Source organism: Crocuta crocuta, unplaced genomic scaffold (genome assembly GCF_008692635.1).
Source record: "Crocuta crocuta isolate KB4526 unplaced genomic scaffold, BGI_CrCroc_1.0 scaffold235, whole genome shotgun sequence".
Taxonomy (NCBI): Eukaryota; Metazoa; Chordata; class Mammalia; order Carnivora; family Hyaenidae; genus Crocuta; species Crocuta crocuta.
Window position 1 is genome coordinate 6,205,413 of NW_027531285.1, and position 27,279 is coordinate 6,232,691.

General features: G+C 37.9%; 1 protein-coding gene and 1 long non-coding RNA gene across 4 annotated transcripts in view; one reads left to right on the forward strand and one right to left on the reverse strand.

Annotated features, from left to right (window-relative positions):
- DECR1 (2,4-dienoyl-CoA reductase 1) overlaps positions 1-27,279 on the forward strand; it is a 48,223-nt gene that overhangs the window by 14,837 nt on the left and 6,107 nt on the right. Inside the window, exons 2-6 of one of the 2 annotated variants that reach the window (XM_077771252.1) lie at positions 1,635-1,837; positions 9,490-9,547; positions 9,665-9,751; positions 10,716-10,863; positions 25,169-25,268. In XM_077771252.1, the coding sequence (XP_077627378.1) occupies positions 1,635-1,837; positions 9,490-9,547; positions 9,665-9,751; positions 10,716-10,863; positions 25,169-25,268 (596 nt within the window). The remainder of the gene's footprint in view (positions 1-1,634; positions 1,838-9,489; positions 9,548-9,664; positions 9,752-10,715; positions 10,864-25,168; positions 25,269-27,279) is intronic. The other variant, XM_077771253.1, reaches the window with a different exon arrangement.
- On the reverse strand, positions 4,705-27,045 carry LOC144237585 (uncharacterized). 2 transcript variants are annotated; one of them, XR_013336900.1, is made up of 6 exons: positions 26,866-27,045; positions 26,228-26,420; positions 24,596-24,687; positions 8,467-8,569; positions 5,979-6,207; positions 4,705-4,939 (listed from the first exon to the last, which is right to left on the reverse strand). It is a non-coding gene; the product is annotated as an uncharacterized LOC144237585 (long non-coding RNA). The 2 variants fall into 2 exon arrangements; XR_013336899.1 differs by lacking the exons at positions 4,705-4,939; positions 5,979-6,207; positions 8,467-8,569 and adding an exon at positions 21,221-21,374.

The window sequence follows — 27,279 nt, forward strand, 5'->3', positions numbered from 1 at the left end:
ACTAAAAACAAACCCAACAAAAAACAAGAATAATCATACATAATCTTATCACGTAGAGATAGTAATTGTGTAAGGAAGATATGGATGGACTCTGAAATCACACATCTTGGGTTTGAGTAAAGTCTTTTCTACTTATTATTTGTCTTGAAAAGTTAGTTACTTGACCTTCCTGTGTTTCAGCTTTTTCATCTGTAAATTGAGGATAACAGTAGAATTTACCTTATAGGGCTGTTAACATATTTCAAGTCTTTAGTGGACGTTGGCACGTGATTAATATTGAATCTACTGCTTACTATTATTTTGTTAGTCTTTTTCCCAAGCATATATTTTTACTTACAGTTAACATATTGTATACTTCTTTTTTCTCTTAACATCATATCAAGCATTTTCTTGTGTAATTTCTAGTTGATAAACAGCCTTATCCTAACTCATTGACCACATTTCCAATTATTTCCTTAGGAGAAATTTCTAGATATCCCAGACCGACTGATTGCAACTCACTTAGCATACAGGAATAGCCTAGCAGGAGAGGATACATTGTGGAGTTTTAATCTTGCAACCATGACCTGATGGGGGACTATCTCATGCCTTTTTGGTGTGATCATTAAGCTCTATAGGAGTTCAGTGAGTAGGGAGAGGAAATATACTGGGTAATGGTGAGGGAGGGCTTTGGAGCCTGTCAGACCACATTTGAATCTTGGTTCTGTGACTTGGGCAATATATTTAACTTATCTGGGCCCCTCCTGTACAGTGAGGTTAAAATAATACCTATTTCACGGGGTGGTGAAGATATCGAATCCTGACACATGATAAGCACTTAATGAAATTGGCTCTTTATTGTTTTTATTATGTTCAACACTTAAAGTTTGTTTTTATAATTAAATGTGAGAAAATGCAGTGATTTTCACAAGTAATGTGAGAATGTAAGTTGTAAGACCTAAGATAGGGCAATACAAATATTTTTAGTGTAAAATGTTCTTATTTTTCCCTATTTTAAATATAACAAATAGTTATCTGTTCTAAATTTAATATCCAGAAGATAACATGGGAAGAGGCATTTGATTTAATGAACTTACAAGGACTGCTAATCATTTTCTTCAGTGATTCAAAGATGGAATGTGATTTTTATCCAAGTTATTCTTATTGAAAGATGAATATGCTTTATGTCAGTTCTTTTTACAGTTGAATTTAAGCAAAACCCTTGTAAATAATAATCCTAGCATTTATAGAGCACTTAGTATATGCTAAACAATGTTCTAGCTATTAACATATTACTTATGTTAATTCATGTAATACTTACAATGTCCCAAGATTAAGGTTCTGCTCTTCATTTATAGAAGAAACTAAGGCACACGGAGGTTAACTCACTTGTTGAAGTTTATACAAGTAGGGAGAAAATTCTGTCCTATGTAGTCTTTCTCCAGAGTCCCTGCTTTTAACCATTCCACTGTGTTACTTAACATTCCAGTGGGAAAAAAAGTAATAATTGATTACATACAATACCAATATGTTTACAGTGAGTTTGTTAATCCAAGAATTTGATTAATAGTAAACTTGAGTGTTAAGTTGTTTGAACTTCATCTGTTGTGGAAATGTATGTGTGAAAATTTCAATTAATCTTTTTTCCCTTTGAGTTTTTCAGTTATGGAACAAAAATATTGTATCAAAACATTGAAGCTTTTCAGTCTAAATTCTTCCCACCCCTTCAAAAACCGATGCTACCACCTAATAGTTTTCAAGGAAAAGTGGCGTTTATTACCGGGGGAGGTACTGGCCTTGGTAAAGGAATGACAACGCTTCTGTCCAGCCTAGGTGCTCAGTGTGTGATAGCCAGCCGGTAAGTCACGCTCAGCGAGTTGCCTGGCAAGAGTCTATATAAAACATTTCTGTGCCATAGTATTGAAAACAGTATATGCCAGAGTTTTTTGATTTTTGTTATCATTTTCTGTGAAATATCCTTTAGATTATGTAAATAAATGTCCTTGGAGAGATCAGTTATACTTGTAATGATAGAAATACAGATGGGACCCTGATTTGCACTGGTTCAGTTTAGAATTTTTCGACTTTACAGTGGTGTGAAAGCAGTACACATTCAGTAGGATCTGTACTTAAAATTTTGGATTTGGAACGTTTCCCAGGCTAATAACATGTGGCAAGATATTCTTTGATGATGCTGGCAGTGAATTGTAGCTCTCAGTCAGCCACCCAGTCGTGAGGGTAAATAACCGATACACTTCTGACCGTTTTTTACCCAATACAACCCTTCCGTTTTTCACTTTCAGTGCAGTATTCAATAAGTTTCTGTAAGATATTCAACACTTTATGATAAAACAGGCATTGTGTTAGATGATTTTACCTAACTGTAGGCTAATGTGTGTAAGTTAGGCTAGGTTAAGCTATGGTATTCAGTAGGTTAGGTGTATTAAATGTATTTTCAACTTATGGTGTTTTGAATTCATGTTGGGTTTGTTGGATGTAACCCCATCTTTAAGTCGAGGAAGATCAGTAATGAGTGAGTATGGAACTGATGATGTGTACGTTTCCTAAATTCAGTGATAGATTTTTTTTTTTCTGTATGTGAAGCTTAAGTTAAAAAGTACTGTATTTAGGCTGCTTTTTTTTTTTTCTTCAGTGAGAGTGATTATAGTTACTGCTTCAAAGGATAGTTAGCCTTATACTAGGGTAATGGATATAGTCTTCCATTTTCTATAAGATGGGCAGATATTTCAGACTATCTCTTATGATAAATGCGGCAAGGATGAGGCCATGTAAATGGAATTCCTTATTTAGGCCCTATAACTATATAACTATTTTTAGGGCCCTATGCCTATGTAAGTGTAGAACTTTAAGACTGGTCAAGAAATCTACACCTTCTTCCTATTTTGAATAATGTAAATTTTTTAGATAGATTGAATAATAATCTAAATGACAAGTCACAATATAATTTACAAAGGGCCGAAGGAATTTATTTCAGATATTTCCTTTAATGCAAATTGGCCAGAACATTTCTTATATTGTAACATTTTTACAAGTATTACAATCTTATTTATAACACTACATAATTTATGCTTATGGTTTATTTTTCATGTTTCTTTCAAGAGTATGAAACTGAATGCATACAGTGCTTTTATATCCATAAATTTGGTCTAAAATCTACTAACATAAATTTTATACATAACAGAATTTATGTAGTGTAATATAAGCTTACATTCTATCATGAATGTATTTTCTTTCTAAAGCAGGCTTGGGCAAGGGAACAGAAATTATTGTAATTAAGAAAATTTATTTAATTTTTTTCGTGTTATAAGTTTTTATTTAAATTTTAGTTAGTTAACATATAGTGTAATATTGGTTTCAAGAGCAGAGTGTAGTGATTCATCACTTACGTATAACACCCAGTGCTCATCACAAGTGCCCTCCTTAATGCTCATCACTTAGCCCATCCCCCCACCTACCTCCCCTCCAACAACCCTCTCAGTTGGTTCTCTATTAAGAGTTTTTTATGGTTTGCTTCCTCTCTCTCTTTTTTTTTTTTTCCATTCTCTATGTTCATCTGTTTTGTTTTTTAAATTCCACACATGAGCAATACCATTGGGGTATTTGTCTTTCTGACTCACTTATTTCACTTAGCATAATATTCTCTAGTAACATCCACTGCCGACCTCAAAGCATCAGGGACCTGAGGCAGCAAAGGAACTGAGAAAAGAGATGATAGTATAGCGAGGCACAGGGGACCCCGAGCTGACAGCCCAGGTCCAGAGCTTTATTATGCATCTTCATATATACCCTCACAGAGATATGAATCAATAATGATTAGCTGCAAGAGCTTAGTGAAGTATGGCAACGATGTACATCTGGTACTGCTATAGCATGTGCACACCGTACACTACACACCGTATACACCATACACTGTGCAAGATGGTCTCAGCAGAAAAAGAAGATGTGATAGTGATCTTTTTGGCAGGATAAAACACAAAGAGGGGAGTGATCACACTGTGCTATTTACTGCTGGCTTCCCTTAAGTAAAACACCCTTATCTGTGTGCTAAAGAACAGGTCACATTCTCAGAGGCAATTCAGTCAAATCCCTTCGGGTTGTTTTCAACCCTGCAATCTTGAGTTTTCTCAGAGATCTTGGAGCTTGAGCAAACATGCGCCTGTGTTCATGGTGCTGCTCTGTTTCCCATAGCTCCCCCTTTCTTTTTTCAAAGCCTTAGCTGCAGTAAGCACTTTATGATTACTCTGTGCATTCACTCCCCTTTTGTGGATGCAGAATCCTGTGAGGAAAATAAGGCAGCATGTTAGAATAGCAAAAAAGGAGCCACCAAGGCCATGGATAATGTTTTGCAACCATCTGTGAGGATCCAGCCCTTCTAATGCATGGACTATATCAGAGGCCAGTTGCCCATATTGAGTTTCAGGGATAGAATCCTTAAATGCATCAAATATCTCTTGTTGAAGAGCCTGGATATCCAAAGATACATTTCCTTGAATATTTTGCAAGTGATATTTAATTTGTTCCCAGGAATGCTTAGTGGCATTGAAAGGGTAAGGGGTTACACAAACTGAACTAGAATTCCAATCGCATTTAAGAAACACTTGTTGTAAATTGACTAACTGATCTCCTAACCACTGCACAGCTTGTTCCAATTCACTAACCCTAGATTGTAAGTCTATATCTACTTTATTTTGTGTAAGCCATAGATTATATGATTTTTCCTGCCAGGTTTTTACAAAATCATGGGTTTGTAAAGAAGTTTGCAGTGCTACTCCTGCAACTGCAGCAGTTGTGGCAATTCCAATAAGCCCCAGGATCACCAGCACCAAGATCTCGATGAAACGTCGACCTCGGGAAACCAATCCATTTAACACTTTTGATAATAGGCCTTCCACAGGGTTTTCTTCCCAATTCCTGGTTAGATTTACAGGGAGCCACACTCCTATACGTGCCCGTAGAAAGAGAATCGTATCATTCTTAGGGTCAAAAGGGATAGTATGGTTAAGACAAGTATACAAGCAGCAATTAATACATTCAATACTTTTAAAACTGAGGTTAATATCAATTCTGCCAATAGCAGATACATAAGGGAGGTGGACACAAGCCTGGACAGCAATTGAGGTGTTATATATAAATTGATAATCACTTTCTGATTGAGAGGTTCCTGAAAAGTTCCCAACATAAAATTTTAATGATTCTAGCGCTGCAGAAGCTTTCCATAAATCCCATTGTTCGGGACTAAAGTGCTTTTCATTTAATTGTAACCGCGGACAAGGGGATGCTAGTCCCCCTTCATGCCACGCCATTAACCCTCTAGGATGATGATGCTTGTAAGTAACATTGTCAGTACTATTCCAAGCAACATCGGAAATATAATCACATACTATGCTATTAATATCTTCAGAACAATTATTAAGAAACTTTCCGTGAGGTCCCCAATCTTATAGTATAACCGTTTAACAAGAGAATTTTACCATGAGGGCCTTGACATCGAGACCAATGAATAGGTTTAAAAACATAATGCTTATAAAAGATATTATTACATATCGGGTCATCTGATTTGCCCAGGGTATCAGCAGTGTTCACTTCACTAAAGTTAAATGATAATGCTGTCATTAAACCCATTCGGGTCCTTTCAGATTTCAAAGGTGGAAGAATATATGCCCACATTTGATGGCTTAAAGGGAGGCAAATTTTTCCTTGCCCTAAACATAATGGTAAAACCTCATAACCTAGAGTAATATTCATGAGGGCACCTTCCTCCTCTGGTTTCACAGGGGGAGTGAATGACCATGGCAGGGGAAGACGAAATCATTAGTAAATATAGTCGGTCCATACTCAGTCTATTCCACCAATCTCAATAGTGGGGGATGTGGCACGTAAGCCCAATAGGTGTGATTTTCACCTACCACCAAGGTACAGGTCACAACTGCCATCATGGCTAGAAACAAATGTTCAGGGGATTTACTGGATTTAGTCACCTCCAAAACTCGTTCAGCACACTGCGAGATTCTTCAATTGTTCCCAAGTTGGAGGAGTGCTTGAGGCCATCTTCCTTTTTCGGGGTCTCTTCAGGGTCAAGGCTGCCATTTTCAGAATTGGGGGTTGAGTCTTCAGCCCCTGACATGGGTGAGGCTTCTCCTCCGGTTTGATGGCTTATCCTGAGCCAGATATTTTGGAGAGGTATCCAAATTGGTCTACTGGAGCCACCTGGAATGACATAAGTATACCTAGGGCCTCAGGTAATAAGATTCCCAGGCTGCCAGTGATTGTCTTCATTTTTTAACCAAATGGCAGTGTTTTAGGTATGGGAGGTTATTGGAGGAAAATGGTATCAGCTCGAGTGTAAGGTTCACCCTGAGGTAAAATAAAAACATTTAAAGTAAATAGTGCCTGTGCCATGATATCTCGGGGGGCTATTCCCCCTTTCTTGTTTTTAATAATTTTTTGTAATTGCCTTTTAAGGGTTGCATGAGCTCGTTTGACTAGAGCTTGTCTCTGAGGATTAAAGGGTATACCAGTAACGTGTTGAATTTGCCATTCAGCCAAAAATTCACGTAGGCACTTGCTTGTGTAAGCAGGTCCATTATCAGTTTTTATGCTAATGGACAATCCCATGACAGAGAAGCAAGAAAGTAAATTAAGACTTTCTTAATTAAATTAAATGACATATCCTGCTTTTTCTCCTGTAAGTAGAGAAGATGTAGAGAAACCAAAAAAGGTGTCAATAGTGAGGTGGATGTAAGAAGAGAGTCCAAAAACAGGAAAATGTGTAACATCCATTTGCCAAATACAATCAGGAGTGGTGCCCCGGGGGTTAATTCCTGATGGATGTTCAGTTAAATGTAAAGGTTGACAAGTAGGACAAGTAGACACTATCTGTCTCGCAATTCTTAAAGGAATTCCTAATGTACATGAAGGCAGTTAGCATTAGTATGCAAGTGTGAATGCTCATCTTGAGGAGTAAAGAAAATGGGTGCAGTCAGATGGTCAGCAGCTTGATTTCCTAAAGCTAGAGGACCTGGGAGATTAGAATGGGAATGAATATGAGTGATATAGAGAGGATGTGTTCAGGATTGGATTTCAAATTGTAAATCCTGCAACAAAGGGTTAATAGTTGAATGTGTAGTGGAAATAAATATAGTTTCCAGCGGGCCCACCAAACCCACTATATAAGCTGAGTCAAACTATATTAAGGGGTCCTGGGACATCGCGAAGGAGATGTAAAAGAGCAGCCAATTCAACCTGTTGAGCAAAAACATGGACTTTGTACAGTTTCGCGTATAGAAGGACCCCATATACCAGCCTTGCCAGAAGAAGAACCATCAATAAAATAGGTGGGTGCCATAGGAATGGGAGAATCATGAACTATGGTTAATAATCCATTGGGCACACTTTAGAAAATCCCATAGTTTCCCTGAAGGTTAGTGACATCCTTTGCATCCTATATAATCTGCAAAGGCAAGTTGTAACCCGTCAAAGAGAGGGAACACATCCTTAAAAGCAGTCGAGACAAGTGGTAAAGCAATCAAAGCCAGATCAAATCCTAAAACCTGAAAAGCTCTTTTATGTCCTTGAATAACAATTGAAGCTATAAGGGAGAGATCCTGGTTATGGTGCCAGATGTTTTCACCAGAAGACCCATTCCAAAGGTCTGCCTTCTTGTGCTAAAACTCCTGTAGGAGAACAGGAGAATGAGGGGTGGGAAAAACAAGGGGAAAAGCAAAGGCAGCAAAGGATCATATCTGTAAGCGAAAGAAGTTTTTAAGGCATTTGTTTTTTTGTTTTTGTTTTTGCCTTTTGTAACATCTAATTTATAAGTGTGTACAGAGGTGGCCGTTTCTTCGGCCACTTCAGCAGGGGATGGCTTATTCCCAGTCTCCATTGTATTAATAACAACCTGCACTAAAGCCCAAATTGGCCAAAAGTCGAAGGGGATAGATTCCTCTTGCCACATGGCCTTCATTACATTATTTTTAACTCTAATCCATGGTTTTTTGTTTGTCTTTTTTAATCTAAAGAGCCTTCTGGGAACCAAGGGTTATATTCAATTACAGTCTGTAAACATTTCTCGACATGTTGACTAGTAACTTTTGTTCCATTTTTCTTTCTTTCTTTCTTTCTTTCTTTCTTTCTTTCTTTCTTTCTTTCTTTCTTTCCTTCTTTCAAAAGATATTTTTTAATGTTTATTCATTTTTGAGAGAAAGACACAGAGTGTGAGTGGGGGAGGGGCAGAGAGAGGGAGACACAGAATCTGAAGCAGGCTCCAGTCTCCGAGCTGTCAGAACAGAGCCCAATGTGGGACTCAAAACTCATGAACCATGAGATCATGACCTGAACTGAAGTCGGTTGCTCAACCAACTGAGCCATCCAGGTGCCCCTGTTCCATATTTCTTTAAAAAATGATGTCTTAAAGCAGCAAACCCAGAAAACTTAGTATGTAATTGTCCTATTATATTTCCTACTTACCACCTTCTGTAGGGTTCAAAATGCTTGCCGATCACTCCTCAATGGGTAGTTATGGCGCCACTTGTCAACCTCAAAGGATCGAGGACCTGAGGTGGCAAAGGAACTGAGAAAAGAGATGACAGTATAGCAAGGCACAGGGGACCCTGAGCTGACAGCCGAGGTCCAGAGCTTTATTATGCATGTTCATATATACCCTCACAGAGATATGAATCAACAATGATTAGCTACAAGACCTTAGTGAACTATGGCAACAATGTACATCTGGTACTGCTATAGCACATACACACCATATACACTGTGCAAGATGGTCTCAGCAGAAAAACAAGATATAATAGGAGTCTTTTTGGCAGGATGAATGAAACAGAGGGAGTGAACGCACTGTGCTAGTTACTGCTAGCTTCCCTTAAGTAAAACATCCTTATTTGTGTGCTAAAGAACAGGCCACATTCCCAGGGGCATTTCAGTCAAGTCCTCTCAGGTTGTTTTCAACCCTGCAATCTCGAGTTTTCTCAGAGATATTGGAGCCTGAGCAAATATGCGCCTGTGTTCATGGTGCTGCTCTGTTTCCCACAATCCACATCATTGCAGGTGTCAAGAGTAATATTCCAGTGTGTGTGTGTGTACCACATCTTCCTTATCCATTCAGCAGTCGGTGGACATTTGGGCTCTTTCCGTAATTTGGCTATTGTTGATAGTGCTGCTATAATTGTTGGGGTACATGGGTCCCATTTCAATCAGTATTTTTGTATTAAGGAAATAATTTTAAGTCTATGAGTAGATATAAAGCAACTAGTCTAAAAGTAAATAATTCAATAATTGAGTATTAAGTATACAAAAATTGTACTAAATTAACTTTTAGAAAGTAAATTCGTTGAAACTGATTTCAGTGATACAGCTTTTGCATTTTGTCAAAAATGCATCTGTTTAAGCTATAGATTCTCTTTGTTTTTAATTTATGTAATTAAAAAGAAAAATATGAAGTCATTTCAGAATTCATGCAAAGTACCATGTTTTTATTTCCAGAAAGATTGATGTTTTGAAAGATACAGCAGAACAAATTTCTTCCCAGACTGGAAATAAGGTACGTTAAAGAGTTATGTAATTTAGATTTAGAAATAAAACATCCCTAAGTAACTTTTTCATGCTTCTGGTTTAAGAAGTCCAAAAAATGTCAGATTCCTTTTTCGTTATTTGTCAGGTTCACGCAGTTCCGTGTGATGTGAGGGATCCTGAAATGGTGCAAAACACCGTGTCAGAACTGATCAAAGTCGCAGGACATCCTGACGTAAGTGCAGTGCTGATGAGGCCGAAGCAGAAGGTGTTTGATGTTGATAACACCCAGCAGAGTACTAAGGATGCACTAAGGAAGTAAAATATGTATGTGAGCAAGTGCTGTGTTTCTGAAAAGCATCTATTTTCTATCCTCAGGGAAGAGCCAGCTCTGCTCAGAGCAGGTAACAGATTAGGTGAACTGCTACACCATTTCCTTTCAGAAATACTTAAAAAATGCATTTACAGTTGTACAGAACAAACTTGATTTCACTTTATTTAATAAGATTATGAAATAAGAGCAATTATCCAGCAGCACAATAGTTTAAATGATTCATGCTCTTTGCTTTTCCTAATAGCTTTTGATTATCTCTGTCAGTAGAGGAGAATAATACAAGTAAAGAAATCAATAAGATACTCCAGATTTTTCCTTTTAAGACCTGAGCTGGGCATGAGTATTTGGTTGTTGTTTGGTTCCAATATGGGAAAGAAGTGATTTCCTTCACTAGTCTCAGAGAGAGCACTCTTCTAAGTTAACGATATTTTCAAACAGATCAGTAATATTGAATCTACTAATAGAGCTAGGTAGAATCTTTACTAATAGTGAAGAAACGTGTTATCAAGCAAGAGTTTCATTGGATAAAGTAAGCCAGAATGTCACCAGAAGTTAAAAGACATTTTGAGATTCCTTGAAATAGATAAGTGATAGATATGCTTAATCAGTATTTGTTTTCTTAATGATAGATTTTACCCTAATTTTGAGATAGAGGATTCTGAAATGTGGTAGATAACACAGGAAATTGTTACAGACTCAAAAAAAAGTAAAACTGAACCAAATCTTGTGGTATTATTTCATAGCAGTCTATCAACTTTAGCTTAATGGTATTATTTGGATTAATAAGTTTCAGAAGTAAAAACTCTTGAGGGAAAATGTTCTTCCTTATCTAAAAATTTCTATAACTTGTCTATTGCTTTATTAGATTGTGATAAACAACGCAGCAGGGAATTTTATTTCTCCCAGTGAAAGACTCTCTCCTAATGCTTGGAAGACCATAACTGACATAGTTCTAAATGGTACTGCCTATGTGACTCTAGAAATTGGAAAGCAATTAATTAAAGCACAGAAAGGTATGTTTATTAAGTCTTCATATATTTATTGGGTCCCTACTGCACACAAGTTCAATGATAAGCCCTGAGATATTGACAGAAGTCAATAAGACTTTGTTGGTATCTGTGTAACCCCTAGACAAATGGAACAGAAAGATACTTAAATAATTACATATATTTTGTAATATGAGCTGTAATAAATATACATTTCATGTGTGTTCCTAGAGATAGGAAAAACTAACTCTTCCTAGGGATGATTATCAGATTGAGGAACAAGACACAATTTGAGCTGAATTTTCAAAGATGCCAATGTGGAGAAGTGGGGTGAAAGGAGGGTGAGAAGTAAATGAAAATGTCCGTGGAAAGAGACCTGATAGAGGCGGAAACAAGGGTTTAGGGAATGATGAGAACCTTGATGTGGTTAGAGATGAGGAGGGAGAATGGTGGGAAATGATTGAGGTGGTGGATTGGGTATAATTGGGAAATTTCTCAGTATCAAAACAGAAAATTTGATGTTGAGGTGCCTGGGGGCGAAGTCCGTTAAGCGTCTGACTGTTGGTTTCGGCTCTGGTCATGATCTCATAGTTTTGTGAGTTCAAGCCCCACATTGGGCTCTGTGCTGGCAGCGAGGAACCTGCTTGGGATCCTCTGGTTCCCTCTCTCTCTGCCTATCCCCCACTTGCACTGTCTCTGTCTCTCTCGAAATAAATAAACTTAAAAAAAGAATAAAAAAAGAAAATTTGATGTTACTTGTGAAGGAAATGGGGAGTTATTTTCTTACGGATTTCTCTTGAAGGTATCTCATGAAGAATGTGACTTGTTTGGAAAGCATACTGACAACAATGTGGGGGGTGGAAAAATTTAGGGAGACCATTCCGAAGGGTTTGTCTTTTCTTTTGGCATGTGGCCACATGACATGACGGATAAATTAGGAGACATTTAGCAGATAAAATCAATAGGCTTTACTGATTACATGAGAGAGTTTGCGCTGGGTGAATAGTTTGGATGATGATGACATCAGTGTGGTTGAGAACACTGGGGAAAATGGATCTGCAGAGAAGTTACTAGGACACTTCTGTCTAGTACTATGAACAAACTCTGTTCATAAATATACGTAGTAAATACATGTGTAATATATGTATGTGTATAATGTGTGTACATACTTATATGCCTAGAATCAGAGTAAATTCATTTAATGGACTTACTGATGACTTTCATGTAGCAGGCCCTGTACTGTATGCACAAATGACAGAGGTGGATGAGACTCTGCCCCTGACAAAGGAGGGGGTGGGTGCGGTGGGACTTGAAAGATAGGGGTATTAGGGTCGAGAGTATCTGAACAAGGAAAAGGAGGAAGAGTCGTTAGGGCTTGAGGGGAGAAGGGAAGGCACAGAGCTGGCCAGGTTCCTTCCTCTGGTTCAGAAGCCATTACATTACATCACATTACATTTCTTCTGTACAGTGTGGATAATTCTCAAGCCGGCTTGAGAAAGAATGTAGGAACAGACAAGGTGCTGGAGAGGTGCTGGCTGTTTTTGTATGTCTACAACTGCCATCCTTTGTCCCTGAGCTCATTGAAATAGAAGCCTCAGGTCACTCATTCCAGTTCCATTTGGAGCTTCCATGAGTTTTTTGTTTTTGATCCTTTTTTTTTTTCTTCATAATGGATAGATGATTGGCAAGGGAGACAGAAAAGTGGGCCAGCTCCTCTCTTCCTTTCTCTGTCTTAGGATCCTTGGCGTCTGTGCCTCTTCTCGCTCCTTCTGTCTCTGTCCAGTCTCTTTTATCTCCTTATCGCTTCCTCATTTCTCTGTTTCTTTCTCTGTCTGTGTCGGTCAACTCTTCATTTTTTGGTTCCCTATTTCGTTCTTCATCTCTGTCTCTCTCATCTTTGTGTTTCTCTGCCCCATTGTCTCTTTGTTCCTTCCGCTGCCCATCTCTCTGACTCTTGATTTTTGTCTGACTCCCCCTTCTTTTCTCATTATTGTCATTTATTTTAACGGACTATGATCTATTTTTACTCATCACATTGGATTAAAATTCTATGGGCTTCATTAAAAGTATATGAGCTAAGACTTTTTAAAAGATGGAAGCCAGATTTTATTCTTCCAAGATTCCTGTGAGTTATTGATGCCATAACCTGACAGAGTTTGAAGGACTTGTGCCACGGGGCCGTGGAGGACATAGCACAGGGTCTCTTCTGGTATTGGAGCAACGGTCAAGGAACTCAGGTGCTGATGATCTCTGAAAAGTGTCAAAGTGGCAGTCAGTTCAGAGGCAGGCAGTCTTTGGTAATTTGTGGTCAGAAGTATGTTAGGTGGTCTGGAATCAGGAAATTAGTCAAGGTACTGATAGTCAAGTTGGGCTCTGTGCTGATAGCTTGGAGCCTGGAGCGTGCTTCAGATTCTGTGTCTCCCTTTCTCTCTCTCCCTCCCCCACTCATTCTCTGTCTCTGTCTCTCTCTCAAAAATAAATGATAAACATTAAAAAAAGAATATTTAGGAAATTCCTAAAGACATTAGCCCAGTGTGCTCTTTTTAAAAAAAATTGTTTTTAATGTTTTTTATTTATTTCTGAGAGAGGGAGAGAGAGAGAGACAGTGTGAGCAGCGGAGGGTCAGAGAGAGAAGGAGACCCAGAATCTGAACCAGGGTCCAGGCTCTGAGCTGGCTGTCAGCACAGAGGCTGACGTGGGGCTCGAACACACGAACTGCGAGATCATCACCTGAGCCGAAGCCAGACGCTTAACCAACTGAGCCACCCAGGCACTCCCCCAGTGTGCTCTTATAACCACAAAAGTTGGTAAATACATAGCTGACCCTTATTGGGAAGGATTTTGAAAATATTGTGCTGAGGTCCATTCATCTCTAAGGTATCATGTATCAATGTAATAATTAGTGAACAGTGTGGAAAAGGATACCTAATTTTATTAAAGAATTGAGAGAACTTGCGATGAGGAGAGACTAAAAGAAAGACTAATAGAGGGTTTTATTTAAATGTAAATGTAAAACAAAGGATATGGATAGGGTGAACACTGAACTTTTACATCAAACCTTAGATCACTAGAAACAAGAGAGAACCCCTGAAACTCACAAGAGGTGGTTTAAGGACGTGTAAGAGGTATTTATTGAGGTAATACTAATAATACTTTATACCACTATGGTACTTTTTAATTTACAACGTACTTTTCTATACCAGTGTGGAAATAGTATGAAATAAAGATTATTATAGGCTTATTTAAAAAGAATAAATAAATGCATAACTTGAATGTATTAATTTTAGTTTGTTAAAATTGAGGTGAAATTTGTATATAGTGAGAGCCACAGATTTTATGTGTTTAAATTGAACTTTTAGTAAGCTTACACACTTAGGTAACCATCGTGCCGGCCAAGACATAGAACATTTTCACTGCTCCCAAGGGGTCCCTCTTCCATCTTTCACTTACTCCTCACTATGTTAGCTTTCAATCCATTTTTATTAGGCTATTTGTCTTTTCATTATTGATTTGTAGAAATTCTTTATTTAATCTGGACTGAGTACTTTGTCAGATATAGTATGTCTTTAGCATATTTCTCCCAGTCTGTCGCTTGTCTTTTCATTTCCTTATCAGTGTCTTTTGATGAGTGGAACAAACTAAATTGTGATGAGTCCACCAAACTGTTTTGTAAATTGGCTCTCAGAGGTTGCTTTCCCAAAAGCACTTTATGTACATTTGTGCCACATTCTGACCTACACTGGATTACATTTTACTTCCTCAGTCTATGTGGTTGTCCCTCATTTGTGGTGTTAACTTACATTTCCCTAGTGACTAATTAAGTTGTGCATCTTTTCATGTGATCCTTGTATATATTCTTTGATGAAGTGTCTGTTCTAATGTTTTGTCCTTTTACGTATTAGGTGTTTGTCTTAGTATTGAATTGAGAAATTACTTCACATATTCTGAGTATAAACCTTTTATTAGATACGTGTTTTGCAAATATTTTTTCTTAGTCTATGATTTGTCTTGTTCTAACAATGTCTGCTGAAGATGAAAGGTTTTTAATTTTGATGTTGTTCAGCTTAATGAAACTTTTCTTTTATGACTCATGCTCTTTGAATTATATCTAAGAGATCTTTCCTTAACCCAGGGTCACAATTAGTTTCTCCATTGTTTTCTTTGGGAACTTTTATAGTTTTCACTGTTACAATTAGGTCATGATCCATTTTGAGTTAATGTTTGCATTTGGTATGAGATAACAGGGTTAATTTTTTGCATATATCCGTCCATCCTTTCCTTATTAAAATACTTTGGTACTTTTGTGGAAATTCAGTTGATAAATGTAGGTCAGTTTCTAACCTCTCTATTCTGTTCAGTTGATACATTTGTCATTATTTAATTACTTAGCTTTATAATACATACATATATATAGATTCACTTTATGTTAATTTGACATCAGGTATTGTGAGTCCCCCAACTTTATTCTTTTTTCAAAATTGCTTTCACTATTCTGTATCCTTAGCATTTTCATATAAATTTTAGAATTCAATAATTTTTACAAAAGAGTCTCCTGAAATTTTGACCAGGAGTCAAAATTTGTAGATTTATAGATAATATTGGGGAGAAGTGATATTTTGACAATATCATCTTTCAGTCCATCAGCCTGCAATGTCTTTCTATTTGTTTTGGTCTTTGATCTCTGTCAGCAATGTTTTGCTCTTTTCAGTATGTAGGTCTTATATAAATTTCGTTAAATTCCTGCCAAAGAATTTTATATTTTTGGTGCTATTGTCAAGGATATAGTTTTCTAAATTTTATTTTACAGTTGTTTGCTTCTAGTATTTAAAAATGCAATGGACTTATTTTTGTATATAGATCTTTTTTCTGTCAGCTTGCTAAAATTAATTAATAGTTCTTATAGCTTTTATGGTAGATTCCATAGGATTTTCTATATTCTTGATAATTGTTTATGAAAAAAGTCAATTTTTATCTTCCTTCCTAACCTATATTTTCTTGCCTTATTTTACCAGCTGGGACCTCCAGTTGTTGAATAGCAGTGGCGAAAGTAAATGTTTTTTCTTGGTATCAGGGGGAAAGCACTCAGTCATCATTGATTATGAGTTTACCTGTAGGTTTTTGTAAATGTTCCTTATCAGTTTAAGAAATTGCTGATAAGTTTCTAGTTTGCTGAGGATTTTTTTTAAAATAATGAATAGGTGCTTGTCAAATCTTCTTTCTATGTTTATTGACACGCCCGTCTTTAAAACCCTGTTAGTATGGTGAATTCCACTGATTAGTTTTTGAATTTTTAAACCAACATTGCATTCTGAATCTAAATCCTGCTTGGTTATGATATATTATCCTATTTGTATATTGGTAGATTTGTTTCACTGAAGTTTTCTTAAGGCTTACTTTTTCAGCTTCCAGGTATTACTTTTAATTGATTTTCTTAGAGTCATTACGGTGGTTGTTCAGTTCAGGGGGAATTTATATGTAGGTATTGCTTCCTCTTTCCACCTGCTCTGGCAGTCCTCACCTCTTGTTTTTTGTGAATAGATGATATGTTGGCTATAGCACTGATTTTTGAAATTGATGATCATGTTTAGCCAATGTCCAAAAAATGTCTCCTTCCTGTACCACTGTCAAAAACATAATAGATGAGTGTTCAAAACAGCCTGATAAATGTCATTTTTGGCTGTTTGTCAGAATTTAAATTACTTGATGGGGCACCTTGGTGGCTCAGTGGGTTAAGCGTCCAACTTTAGCTCAGGTCATGATCTCAGGTTTGTAGTTTCAAGCCCATGTTGGGCTCTGTAGCTCAGAGCCTGGAGCCAGCTTTAGATTCTGTGTCTTCCTCTCTCTCTGTGTCTGCTCCTCCCCCACTGTGTGCATTTTCTCTCTCTCTCTCTCAAAAATAAATAACATTAAAAACATTACAAAATTACTTGACATTCAAGTGAAAATATTGGCCACATACTCATTACTGTGTTTCAAAAATGCATTTGTCTGGGGACACTTGGGTGGCTCAGTTAAGTGTCCAGCTGCAGCTCAGGTCATGATCTCGCAGCTCATGAGTTCAAGCCCGTCACTGGGCTCTGTGCTGACAGCTCAGAGCCTGGAGCCCGCTTTTGGATTCTGTGTCTCCCTCTCTCTGCTCCTCCCCACTTGCGCTCTCTCAAAAATAAATAAACATTAAAAAATTATTTTTAAAAATGTATTTGTTTGGATTCTATCTTAAAAAACACAATTTTTCTTCAATCCTATTATGGGTTAGCCTACCCAGATATTATACTTGATTTTGGACTAGCTTTGGTAATTGAATCACATGGATTACTTTATACCAAGAAGCTAGAATTCCTTCCACATAAGACCGTATGGGAATTCTGTAGTCATCACTGCCACTAATGTAATTGCTAAATATAGGTAGAATACCCACCAGGTGTTAGAATATGGAACAAGCAAAAAGCAAAAAATTATTTATAAGGAAATGTAACTTTAATCATATTTTCTTCCTCTCTTGCTTCCTTCCCCTTTCTCCTTCTTTCCTTTCATCTTTTCTATTTTCTTTTAAACATCAAACATTTATTGAGTGCTTATTCTGTATCAGATTTTGTTCCAAATGCTGGACGTTTATTAACTCACTTAATACTTGCATTGACTCTAAGGTGTGTACTATTCCTTTATAGTTACAGGTAGCTCAGAATTAGTCTTTTTAAATATGTGAGGTAGATATTTTAAATTCCCAGTTCTCCATTCCTGTAGCCATGAGTTCCTAACTTACCACTAAGCATAAAAGGTGATGCTTTGTATATGAAATGAAACATTTTTGAGACCCACAAAAACAAGGAGTTGAGGGCATCTTTAACACTTCTTTCAGTTTTATCTCTCAGCTTTACTACTAGAATAAAAGGTGACCACTCATTTGACAAAATTGCTGGTATGGAAGGAAGCAAGTGCATTGTATTTCACAAGCAAGGATGAGTAGACTAGGAGTAGAGTGTGGCTTTCGTACCTTTCAGTGTATGAGTGCAAGTTAAATGCTGTCTAGATTTTAAAGTATATTAGGACCATATGGGCAAATTTCTGTGTATTATGTCCAGTCCTTCCTTAGAATACTGGGTGCACTTAAAGAATGTTTAAACGTACATTTCTAGTCATCATTTGGAATTTATTAGGGCAACGTCAGTATCATCTTCAAAAATCAAAAATCACTTTTTGCTAGAGTTATCTTGCTAGTTTGATGGACATTTCAAATTCATTTGTTAAAATTTCTTGTAACAACCATGTACCTTACTCTGGTGTATTATGAAGATAATATAAAGGTAAAGTGATTTGGAAATTTTGAAAGGAATCTTTTTTTTCTTTTAAACTATGTAATTGGAAGTTTCTTAGAGAGGTAGTTTTATGTAGTGGTTAAGAGTGCAGGCTCTAGAATCACACTGTCTGTTCCCATCCTACTGATACCACTTAATAGTACTGTGAATTTGGGCAAGTTACTTTTCTGTGCCTCAGTCTTGTCTTCTGTAAATTGTGGATCATATAGAACCTCCTTCCTAGGATTGCTGTGATGGTTAAATTAACTCATGCCTGTGAAGTGTTAAGAACAGTGTCTGGCCCAGGATATTGCTCAGTAAGTATTAGCTCTTAAAGAAAATGTTAGGCACTGCCAAGGTAAATGTATGTTTACTACTTCGGTTACAAGGAGACCATGAAGTGTCTAAAGTTAAGACCAGGACCCATAATTAAAATAGACAAGAAAAAGAGGAGTCCTAATACCACTTATTGTAATTAAAGCTGCAAGTTGCATTCTAAATGAATGATGTGTTTATATTAAATGTTCAACTGAGATAAGTCTTTACTTAGTATATAATATTTTTAAAGGAAGAGTTATTCTGTTTTTAAGTTATATAATTCTCCTTTGAATAACTTTTAGAGCAATGATGATTTTTAGACTTAAATTTAATCTGAGCTACCGCTGAAAAGTGGCTAAGAGATGAGGTCCTCTGTCCCCTAATCAAAAAGGCAGACCAGTACAGTGATTTTTGCCATGATTATCAGTAAAATCAATTGGTGGCAATAATGGAAGAGTTAAAGCTGCAAACAATAGCTCAATTGTGTGTTTAGGAAGTATAAGGAGTTCAGTGTTATGTATGTGTAATGTATAATGCCTGGAGAGGCAAGAAATAAGGAGAAGGGGTTTGGAGTTTCCCCTCTGGAGATTAGTAAAGTTTAATTGAAGGATGTTAAGAAGAGATACATTCTGAGTGGAGATTGAAGCATGATTAATGATTGAGGGGAGTACCCCGTGAAGAGAAGTGTTAAAATGAGAAAGAAACAAGAACCAATGAAAGGATGGTCTAGTCCCAGGAGCTGTGAATCAGAAACACAGGTGTAGGGTCTTACTCTGGATACTGAAAGAGCTGATGAGTGATGTTGAGAGCCAGGTGAAATGGCCGATGGATCTTTCCAATGGCATTCCCTCTTAGTTTGTAACAGTGTTGCAGTCCCTTCTTTGCAGGAGTGGAGAAGGCTGTTCTGCAGTTGAGGAGTTGAGGATGGATGTCTTGAGACAACATGGTGGCTAGGCATTAAGTGATTAATTCATATAATTGTCTAGGTGGCAGATAGGCAACTTAGACTAGGAGTGAATTATAAGCCTAAAGAATATGAGAGGAAAAGCGCCCAGAATTTATAATGAGGTCTCAAGGAGCACGTGTAGTATGAGCGTGTGAGAGCACTGGAAGGGCGGAATCCAGGGAGTGAGGGAGGCACTGTAGCAGTATTTTGGCATGATGGCAGAGCTCAGGTTGTGGCTCCATGGGGTAGCAGGGAAGGTTGTTGGGGATGAGGAGGTCATAGAGCTGTGAGATTTCTAATCTTGTCCCCCTGGTGTTTGAAATCTACCAAGATGATGACAGAAATTGGATTTGAGATATGGCTACATATCTTGTGTAGGTTTAAGGCCAGGAGTCACAGTTCAGTGAAATTGGCAGAGTAGCTGGGAAGTCAATCGAAGTTACAGATAGTAATTGAAAAGCTGGATATTATCAGTTTCAAAATGGTGTTGTTTTGCATGAGGGTAAAAGATTGATAGGTAGATGATTGATAGGTAGATTGATTAATAGATGAGCAATCCTTACAATCTAATGACTTTTGCTGGACACTCCCTATTTTCCCATTTTATAGATGTTAAATCTTCAGTCCAGAGCAGGGAAGTGACTTGGTCAAGGTCACACACTTTACAACCAATAAATAGGAGAAATAATAATCAGGCCTGGGTATCTTTATACTATTCTACCTCTGTTGGTCATTCGAACTAAAACTGTTTATTATTTTAGTTTTCATAATTTAGATTATGGAGCTTTTGGATCTTCTTTTGAATTGGGCATTAATCTCTGTTTTAGTTATATACATATATATTTGTTTTTTTAAGGGAGTGCAAGCAAGGGAGGGGAGGAGGAAGAGAGAATCTTAAAAAAATTTTTTTAATTTTTTTTTTTTTTTTTTTGAGAGAGAGACAGAGTACAATCAGGGGAGGGACAGAGAGAGAGGGAGACACAGAATCCAAAGCAGGCTCCAGGCTCTGAGCTATCAGCACAGAGCCCTTCTTGGGGCTTGAACCCATGAACTGCGAGATCATGACCTGAGCTGAAGTCAGAGGCTTAACAGACTGAGCCACCCAGGCACCCTGAAAGAGAGGGAATCTTAAGTAGGGTCCATGCTCCATGTGGACCCAGACACAGGGCTTGATCCCACAACCCAGGGAATATGACCTGAGCCAAAATCAAGAGTCAGACACTCAACTGAGTCAAAATCAAGAGTCAGACACTCAACCAACTGAACCACCCAGGTGCCCTCATTTTATTATTTTTAATAGACAATGTGATTTTTAGTGTTTCTTTATTACTATTTTTCCCATTTTGAAATGATGAAGGACAGGCTAACATAATATTTATTTCATTTATTGCTCCCTTTCTCCATTTACTTGACCTCACTAAATAAAGGATTAATTTTTGCTATTTCCAGTGAGATGTTAGAAAGTTGCCATTTCCAAACCTCTTCCATAGGTAGTTACTCTAATTTAAAGAATTGGCCTTTCTGCTAAAAGAAAAATCTATCTATGACTGACTTTGGGAATCTTTTTTTTCATTTAAAAAAATGTTTTCTTTATTTTTGAGAGGGAGAGAGCGCGCGAGAGAGAGCACGCGTGGGGGAGGGGCATGGAGAGAGGGAGACACAGAATCTGAAGGAGGAGGATCCAGGCTCTGAGCTGTCAGCACAGAGCCCCACGCGGGTCTTGAATTCACAGACCACGAGATTATGACCTGCGCCAAAGTCAGACACTTAACCAACTGAGCCAGCCACCCACGCGCCCCTGAGAATCTTTATTTTGACCTTGTAGCACTACTTTTCATTCTTTAAAGTCCTGCTGTGTTGTTCCACTGTGCAGCATTAACCCCACTGGAATAGTACAGTCTCCAGATTTTACCTCCTTTTTACATTCAAAGAATTAAAGCAGCACCGTTGGCTCATTCCAAGCAGTGGGCGGCCCAGATCTTGGGAAAGAAAACGTAAAGGGAGAAAGATGAGGACAACATCTTTCATTTTTGGCATCTGAATTATATAAAATGCCTTAATTCCTCCTCTCCCACACCTTAATAAACATTTGTTCAATGTGAATCAGAAGTTAGAGCACTTTCTTTTTTTTTTCTTTGATTAAAAATATTTTTTTAATGTTTATTTTGAGGGAAAGTGCAAGTGTGAGGCAGGGCTAGAGAGAGGGAGACAGAGGGTCTGGAGCGGGCTCTGTGCTGACAGCAGAGAACCTGATGCAGGGCTTGGACCATGAGCTCATGGCCTGAGTTGAAGTTGGACCCTTGACCGACTGAGCCCCCCAGGCAGCCCTAGAGCACTTTATACTGGAGCATGTGCTTTGTGTAAGTTAAAGTAGCTTTTATGATTTTGCTGCAACCGTGATGCAGTTAGTGTAGGGTGACTGTGTCCGTGAATGTTCAACATCCCTCCTTTTGCACAGAGCGACTTTGGAAGCAGAATAATTTTCCCAGCACTAAAAGAGGCTGAGTTTGATACACAAAAGGAGTTACCATAATGACTAACTTAACTATTCTTATTTCTCATGTCCTCGAAATGGCACTCCTGCCCCCTCCTCCACCCCCGTGTTGTCCAGGATGTGCTGAGTTTTGTTACTACTTTGGAAAATGCAGAGGGGAAGAGAAACTAGATATTTCTGGAGAAAGAATAAAACTTATCTGAATATTCTTCAAGTTATTCTTAATTGTAGTCTTTCAAACTTACAGTCCTCTAAATTTCTTAAAGTATAGATTGTTTTATAAGATATATGTAAATGTAGTTTTATCCTTTTGCAAATATTACACCTATAGTGTTAGCTAGTTTAGTGGCTAAGTAAATAGAAAATCAGTGATTTCTTAGCAGCTAAAGATTATTATTTTAAACTTTCATTCATTTAGTCAATTTATTGACAACCTATTATGTCCCAAGCACTTTGATTACTGTATATCTGGTGTCACTTTAATATAGCTTTATACGGTCAGTTGTTTTCAAAAGAAGTTTGGAAAACAAAAACTGTGTACTGGTTCTGACATTCATTATTCCATGTGAAAATCTGAGTTTCTGTTTAGTATCATATTCATTTCACTTGAAGAACTTTTTTCAATATCTCTTGTAGTATGTGTCTGCTGACATTGAATTCTTTCAGTGTTTTGTCAGAAAATACCACTGTCATTTAAAAAAAAATTTACTGTTAGTTTTTTTTTTGAGGGGGGGAAGGGAGGGACAGGGCATGAGCCTGGGAGGGGCAGAGAGAGAGAGAGACACAGAATCCGAAGCAGGCTCCAGGCTCTAAGCTGTCAGCACAGAGCCCGACATGGGGCTTGAACTCACAAGCTATGAGATCATGATCTGAGCCGAAGTCAGACACTTAACTGACTGAACCACCCAGGCACCCCTCACTTTCATTTTTGAATATTTTTGCTGTGTACTGGATTCAGGGTTAACAGATTATGTTCTTTCTTTCAGCATCTTGAAGATATCATTCTATAGCTAACTTTGTTTATGATGATGTCAGTGAATAGTTTTGGGGGAGGGTTTTGTTTTTGTTTTGAGAGAGAGAAAGCATGCCAGCATGAGCAGGGAGGGGCAGAGAGAGAGGTACAGAGAGAATCTTAAGGAGACGCCACACCCAGCACAGGGGCTTAGTCTCACTACCATGAGATCATGACCAAGGCCAAAATCAAGAGTTGGACACTTAACTGACTGAGCCACCCAGGCACAACTGTTAGTGAATATTTTTAATATTTGTTCCCTTGTTTATGGTTGGTTTTTTTTTTTGTTTTTTTTTTTTTTTTTTTTTTTTTTTACTGTTTCCTCTGGTTGCTATTAAGATTTTCTCTTTGGGGCACCTGATTGGCTCAGTAGGTAGAGCATGTGACTCTTGATCTCAGGGTTGTAAGTTCAAGCTCCATGTTGGGTATAGAGATTACTTAAAATCTTTAAAAAAAAAAAAGATTTTCTTTTTATCACTGGCTTTGAGTGACCGATATAATATGCCTTGGAATGGTTTTCTTTGTATTTATTTTACCTAGGACTTGTTTAGCACCCTGGACCTATATAGATTTTACCAAATATGAAAAAATTTCAGTCTTTATTTCTCCAAGTGATTTTTCTTCCCCTTCCTTCTGGGACACCAGTTGCATGTATGCTAGCGTGCTGGCTACTGACTGTAGCCCCGGTTGTTGTTTTCCTTCCCAACTATTTTCCTTCTACTGTCCTCCATTTTGAACTATGTCTTCAAGACAATGGATCTTTTCTTCTACAAATAAGCCCATTCATTTAATTTTTCATTTCAGAGAGTATATTTTTTTTGCTTTAGAATTCCTATTCGGTTTTATTCTTGTATTTTTTTTAATTATACTCATTTTCCTTGAAATCTTTTAGCATATTTATAATATCATTTTAAAGGTCTTCATCTGCCAATTCTATCTTTTTCTATAATTTCTGAGACTGTTTGTGTTAACTGATTTTTCTCCTCGTTATGTTTCTGTATCTGTTTTGTGTAGCAGTTTTTGACTGCATGCTACAAATGTTATGTTGTTGAGTGTGTGTGTGTGTGTGTGTGTGTGTGTTTATTAAAATTTTCCTTTGAAGTATATTGAGTTTTATTTTAGCAAACAGTTAACATTACTTGTGGATCAGCTTGACCATTACGGTCTTCATTTTTGAGCTTTGTTTGGGTCCGTCTAGAGTAGCCTTTACTTTTGAGCTAGTTTAACACTCCTAATAAGGTGTGGTCTTTCTGAACTTTCCCCTGAAAGTCCTGGATGTTCACTGAAGCTGCTTAGAACTTCCTGTATCTCCCAGCCCTATGAGAAGTGTGGGAATTGTCCAGCTTCCAGCTCCCTGGTGCTCATTCTTCACCTGCACCTGTCCTGGTGGAATCTCACCCCAAACATGTACACCTTGATATTTGGCCGAAGACTCTAGCAAACACTATGCAGGTTTATGGAGCTCTCTATCTGTATACTTGCCTCCTTGGAATATCTCCCCTCACAAATTCCAACTTCCTCAGTCTCCCCAAACTCTCATCTCTGTCTCCTCAACTTCAGTGAGAATGCCGTATTTCACTTGTATTTCTCTTCCTTATCTCACAGTCTATACAGCGTGTATGTATATGTGTGTGTGTATACTATGTGTGTGTGTGTGGTATATACTATATCGTAGAGTAGTATATGTATAGTACCTTTAGATAAAGATCTGGGGTGACCTCAGGGCTCACTTCATGTACTTTTCTTCTCTCAGGAGTCACTGTTTTCCCTGCCTGCTGTATGGTACCTGAAAATAGTTGTATCATATAATCATATATGTTATACAGATGTTTACAGGAGGAAGGCAAGTCCATCATGGCTGGAAAGAGAAGTCCCTGCTAGTATAGTTTTGATTCTGATTTATTCTTACTTAAGTGGGTGCTTAGTTAATGGAAATCCCATCCAGATGATTATGCAGGGGGTTATACAGGGCCATGCCTCTGACATTTGGGCCTTGATATTGACTCATCCAGTATAGAATGTCAAGTAAGCACAGACTGGACCCTCTTGAATGACGATTCTAGCAAAATGTAGCAATTTTATGAGGTTACTCTTTCATTAATTTAGGGCCACTGAAGTGTTACAAAATGCTACATTTTTGTGATATTCTTTTGATGAATCAAGATATCACGGGAACGAGATTCCTATCCCATTCTTGTAAACCATGTCTTCCTGATGCACACTGATTTAACCATAGTGTTAATTACTATATCCTTTTCCAATTTCAGGAGCAGCGTTTCTTGCTATTACAACCATCTATGCTGAAAGTGGGTCAGGTTTTGTAGTACCAAGTGCTTCTGCCAAAGCGGGCGTGGAGGCCTTGAACAAGTGAGTACTACTATGTTGATCCCATCACTGAAGACAAGCAGTGTACCCTGGTAGTTCATGGAGCTAAATTTCTTCTCTCTAGTCTCCATCCAGAGAAAAGTAAAACAAAGATAAATTTGGATTTACTCAAAAACACACCTTCTGTTTCTTGGATGAGTCCTATTTGTCAAGGTCAGCACTGTCTGGTAGAACTTTCTGCAGCGGTGGAAATGTTACAGCTCTGCACTATCCAATAGCCACATATGAACCTTCGAATTGTGGGTACTGTGACTGAGAACCTAAATTTTATTTAATGTTAATTACTTTAAAATTAAAATTAAGATTAGATAGCTACAAGTAGCTGGTGGCTGTGATATTAGATAGCACAGGAGTATAGCCTTTTTGTTCTCCCATATCTCTTTATCTCTAGTGCCGTTTCTGATCTCTGTTAAACACACCTTCATCCTTTGATTGTACCTACTGAGCAAGATCAATAGGACTAACATAAACCAGTCACCACTTGCCAGTTCTTGTGGCCTTTGTCAGCAGCATATGATAGTTCTTTGAATCTGTCCCCCATTGGCCTTGGCCACTATGTTTGTGGTAACATAGGTTGCCATTATGGTAACATAGGTTGTCATTATGTCAACAACATAGGTTGTTACTGGAATAACCCTCTAATGTGTTTCTCTGCTACCAGTCTCTTTGCTCTTTACTTTTTATGCATATTCCCACCTGAATCATCTTTCTAAAAGTACACGTATGCTTATGGTACCTCCTAGCTAAAATCTTAGATCATGTTTTCATTACTCTTCAGAATAAAAGCCAAAACTCACGATGACAAAACTTGTCCCTGACCTTTGTTTATTCATTGATTAACTGGATACATGTTTGTTTTGTGTCTTTTTTGTGCCGAGCACTTTGCTGGGTACCAGGGATAGATAGGATAGTGGTAGAAGTAGAATAGTCTTCGTCCTCACCTGAGTGTATAGTCTTACACCATTTTTCCCGTGTTTTAATTTCCATTGAACTGCTCCATATTTCCTTAAATATGCCGCGCATTTTCATCTCTCGGTGCTTGGGCTATGCTGCTGTTGGAATATGCTGTGACGTTTTCCCTACTTGCAAGGCTTTCATCATATCACTTCCTGTGTGATACTTCCTCTCATTTCTCTAGAACACAACGAATTATTCTCTACTCTGTGCACCCTTACTTTATTTCAATCTAGTGAGAAGACTAACACACTAATAAATATATGCCACTCATTGTTATAGATTCTAAAATGAAGGCTCTGTATGAATGTAGGGCACAGAGAACAGCATGCAAGACTACTTTTTCACATATTGCTAAATCTGTCGGACTTCCCCACTAGACTATGAGTTCTATGAGGGAGAAACCTTATTCGTCTCCGTATATTTACTTCTTGGCAAGATCTGGTACATGGCTCTTGCTCAGTACTGGCTGAATTGCATAATTATTCTTTTGTTTCAAATAGTCTCAAAGTACTTTTTAACATTTAAATCAGTAACATATATTTCTTTGAGATACAAAGACATATTACTATACTTAGAAGTTGAGTCTTAGAGATAGAGATAGTCTTAGAATAGAGATAATTACCTTTTTGTTCGGTATTGGAAATAAGGAATTAGAACTTGACTATTTTGGCATCGTTTGTACGGTATCAGTATTTGTCTGGGGTGCCTGGGTGGCTCAGTTGGTTAAGTGTCCAACTCCACTTGATTTCATTTGGCTCCAGTTATGATCTCACAATTGTGAGGCAGAGTCCTCCATTGGGCTCCATGCTGAGCATGGAGTCTGCTTAAGAGTCTCTCTCTCTCTGGGGGCGCCTGGGTGGCTTAGTTGGTTGAGCGTCCGACTTTCGCTTAGGTCATGATCTCGCGGTTCGTGGGTTCGAGCCCCGCGTCGGGCTCTGTGCTGACTGCCAGCTCGGAGCCTGGAGCCTATTTCAGAGTCTGTGTCTCCCTCTCTCTCTGACACTCCCCTGCTCACGCTGTCTCTCTCTCTAAAAAA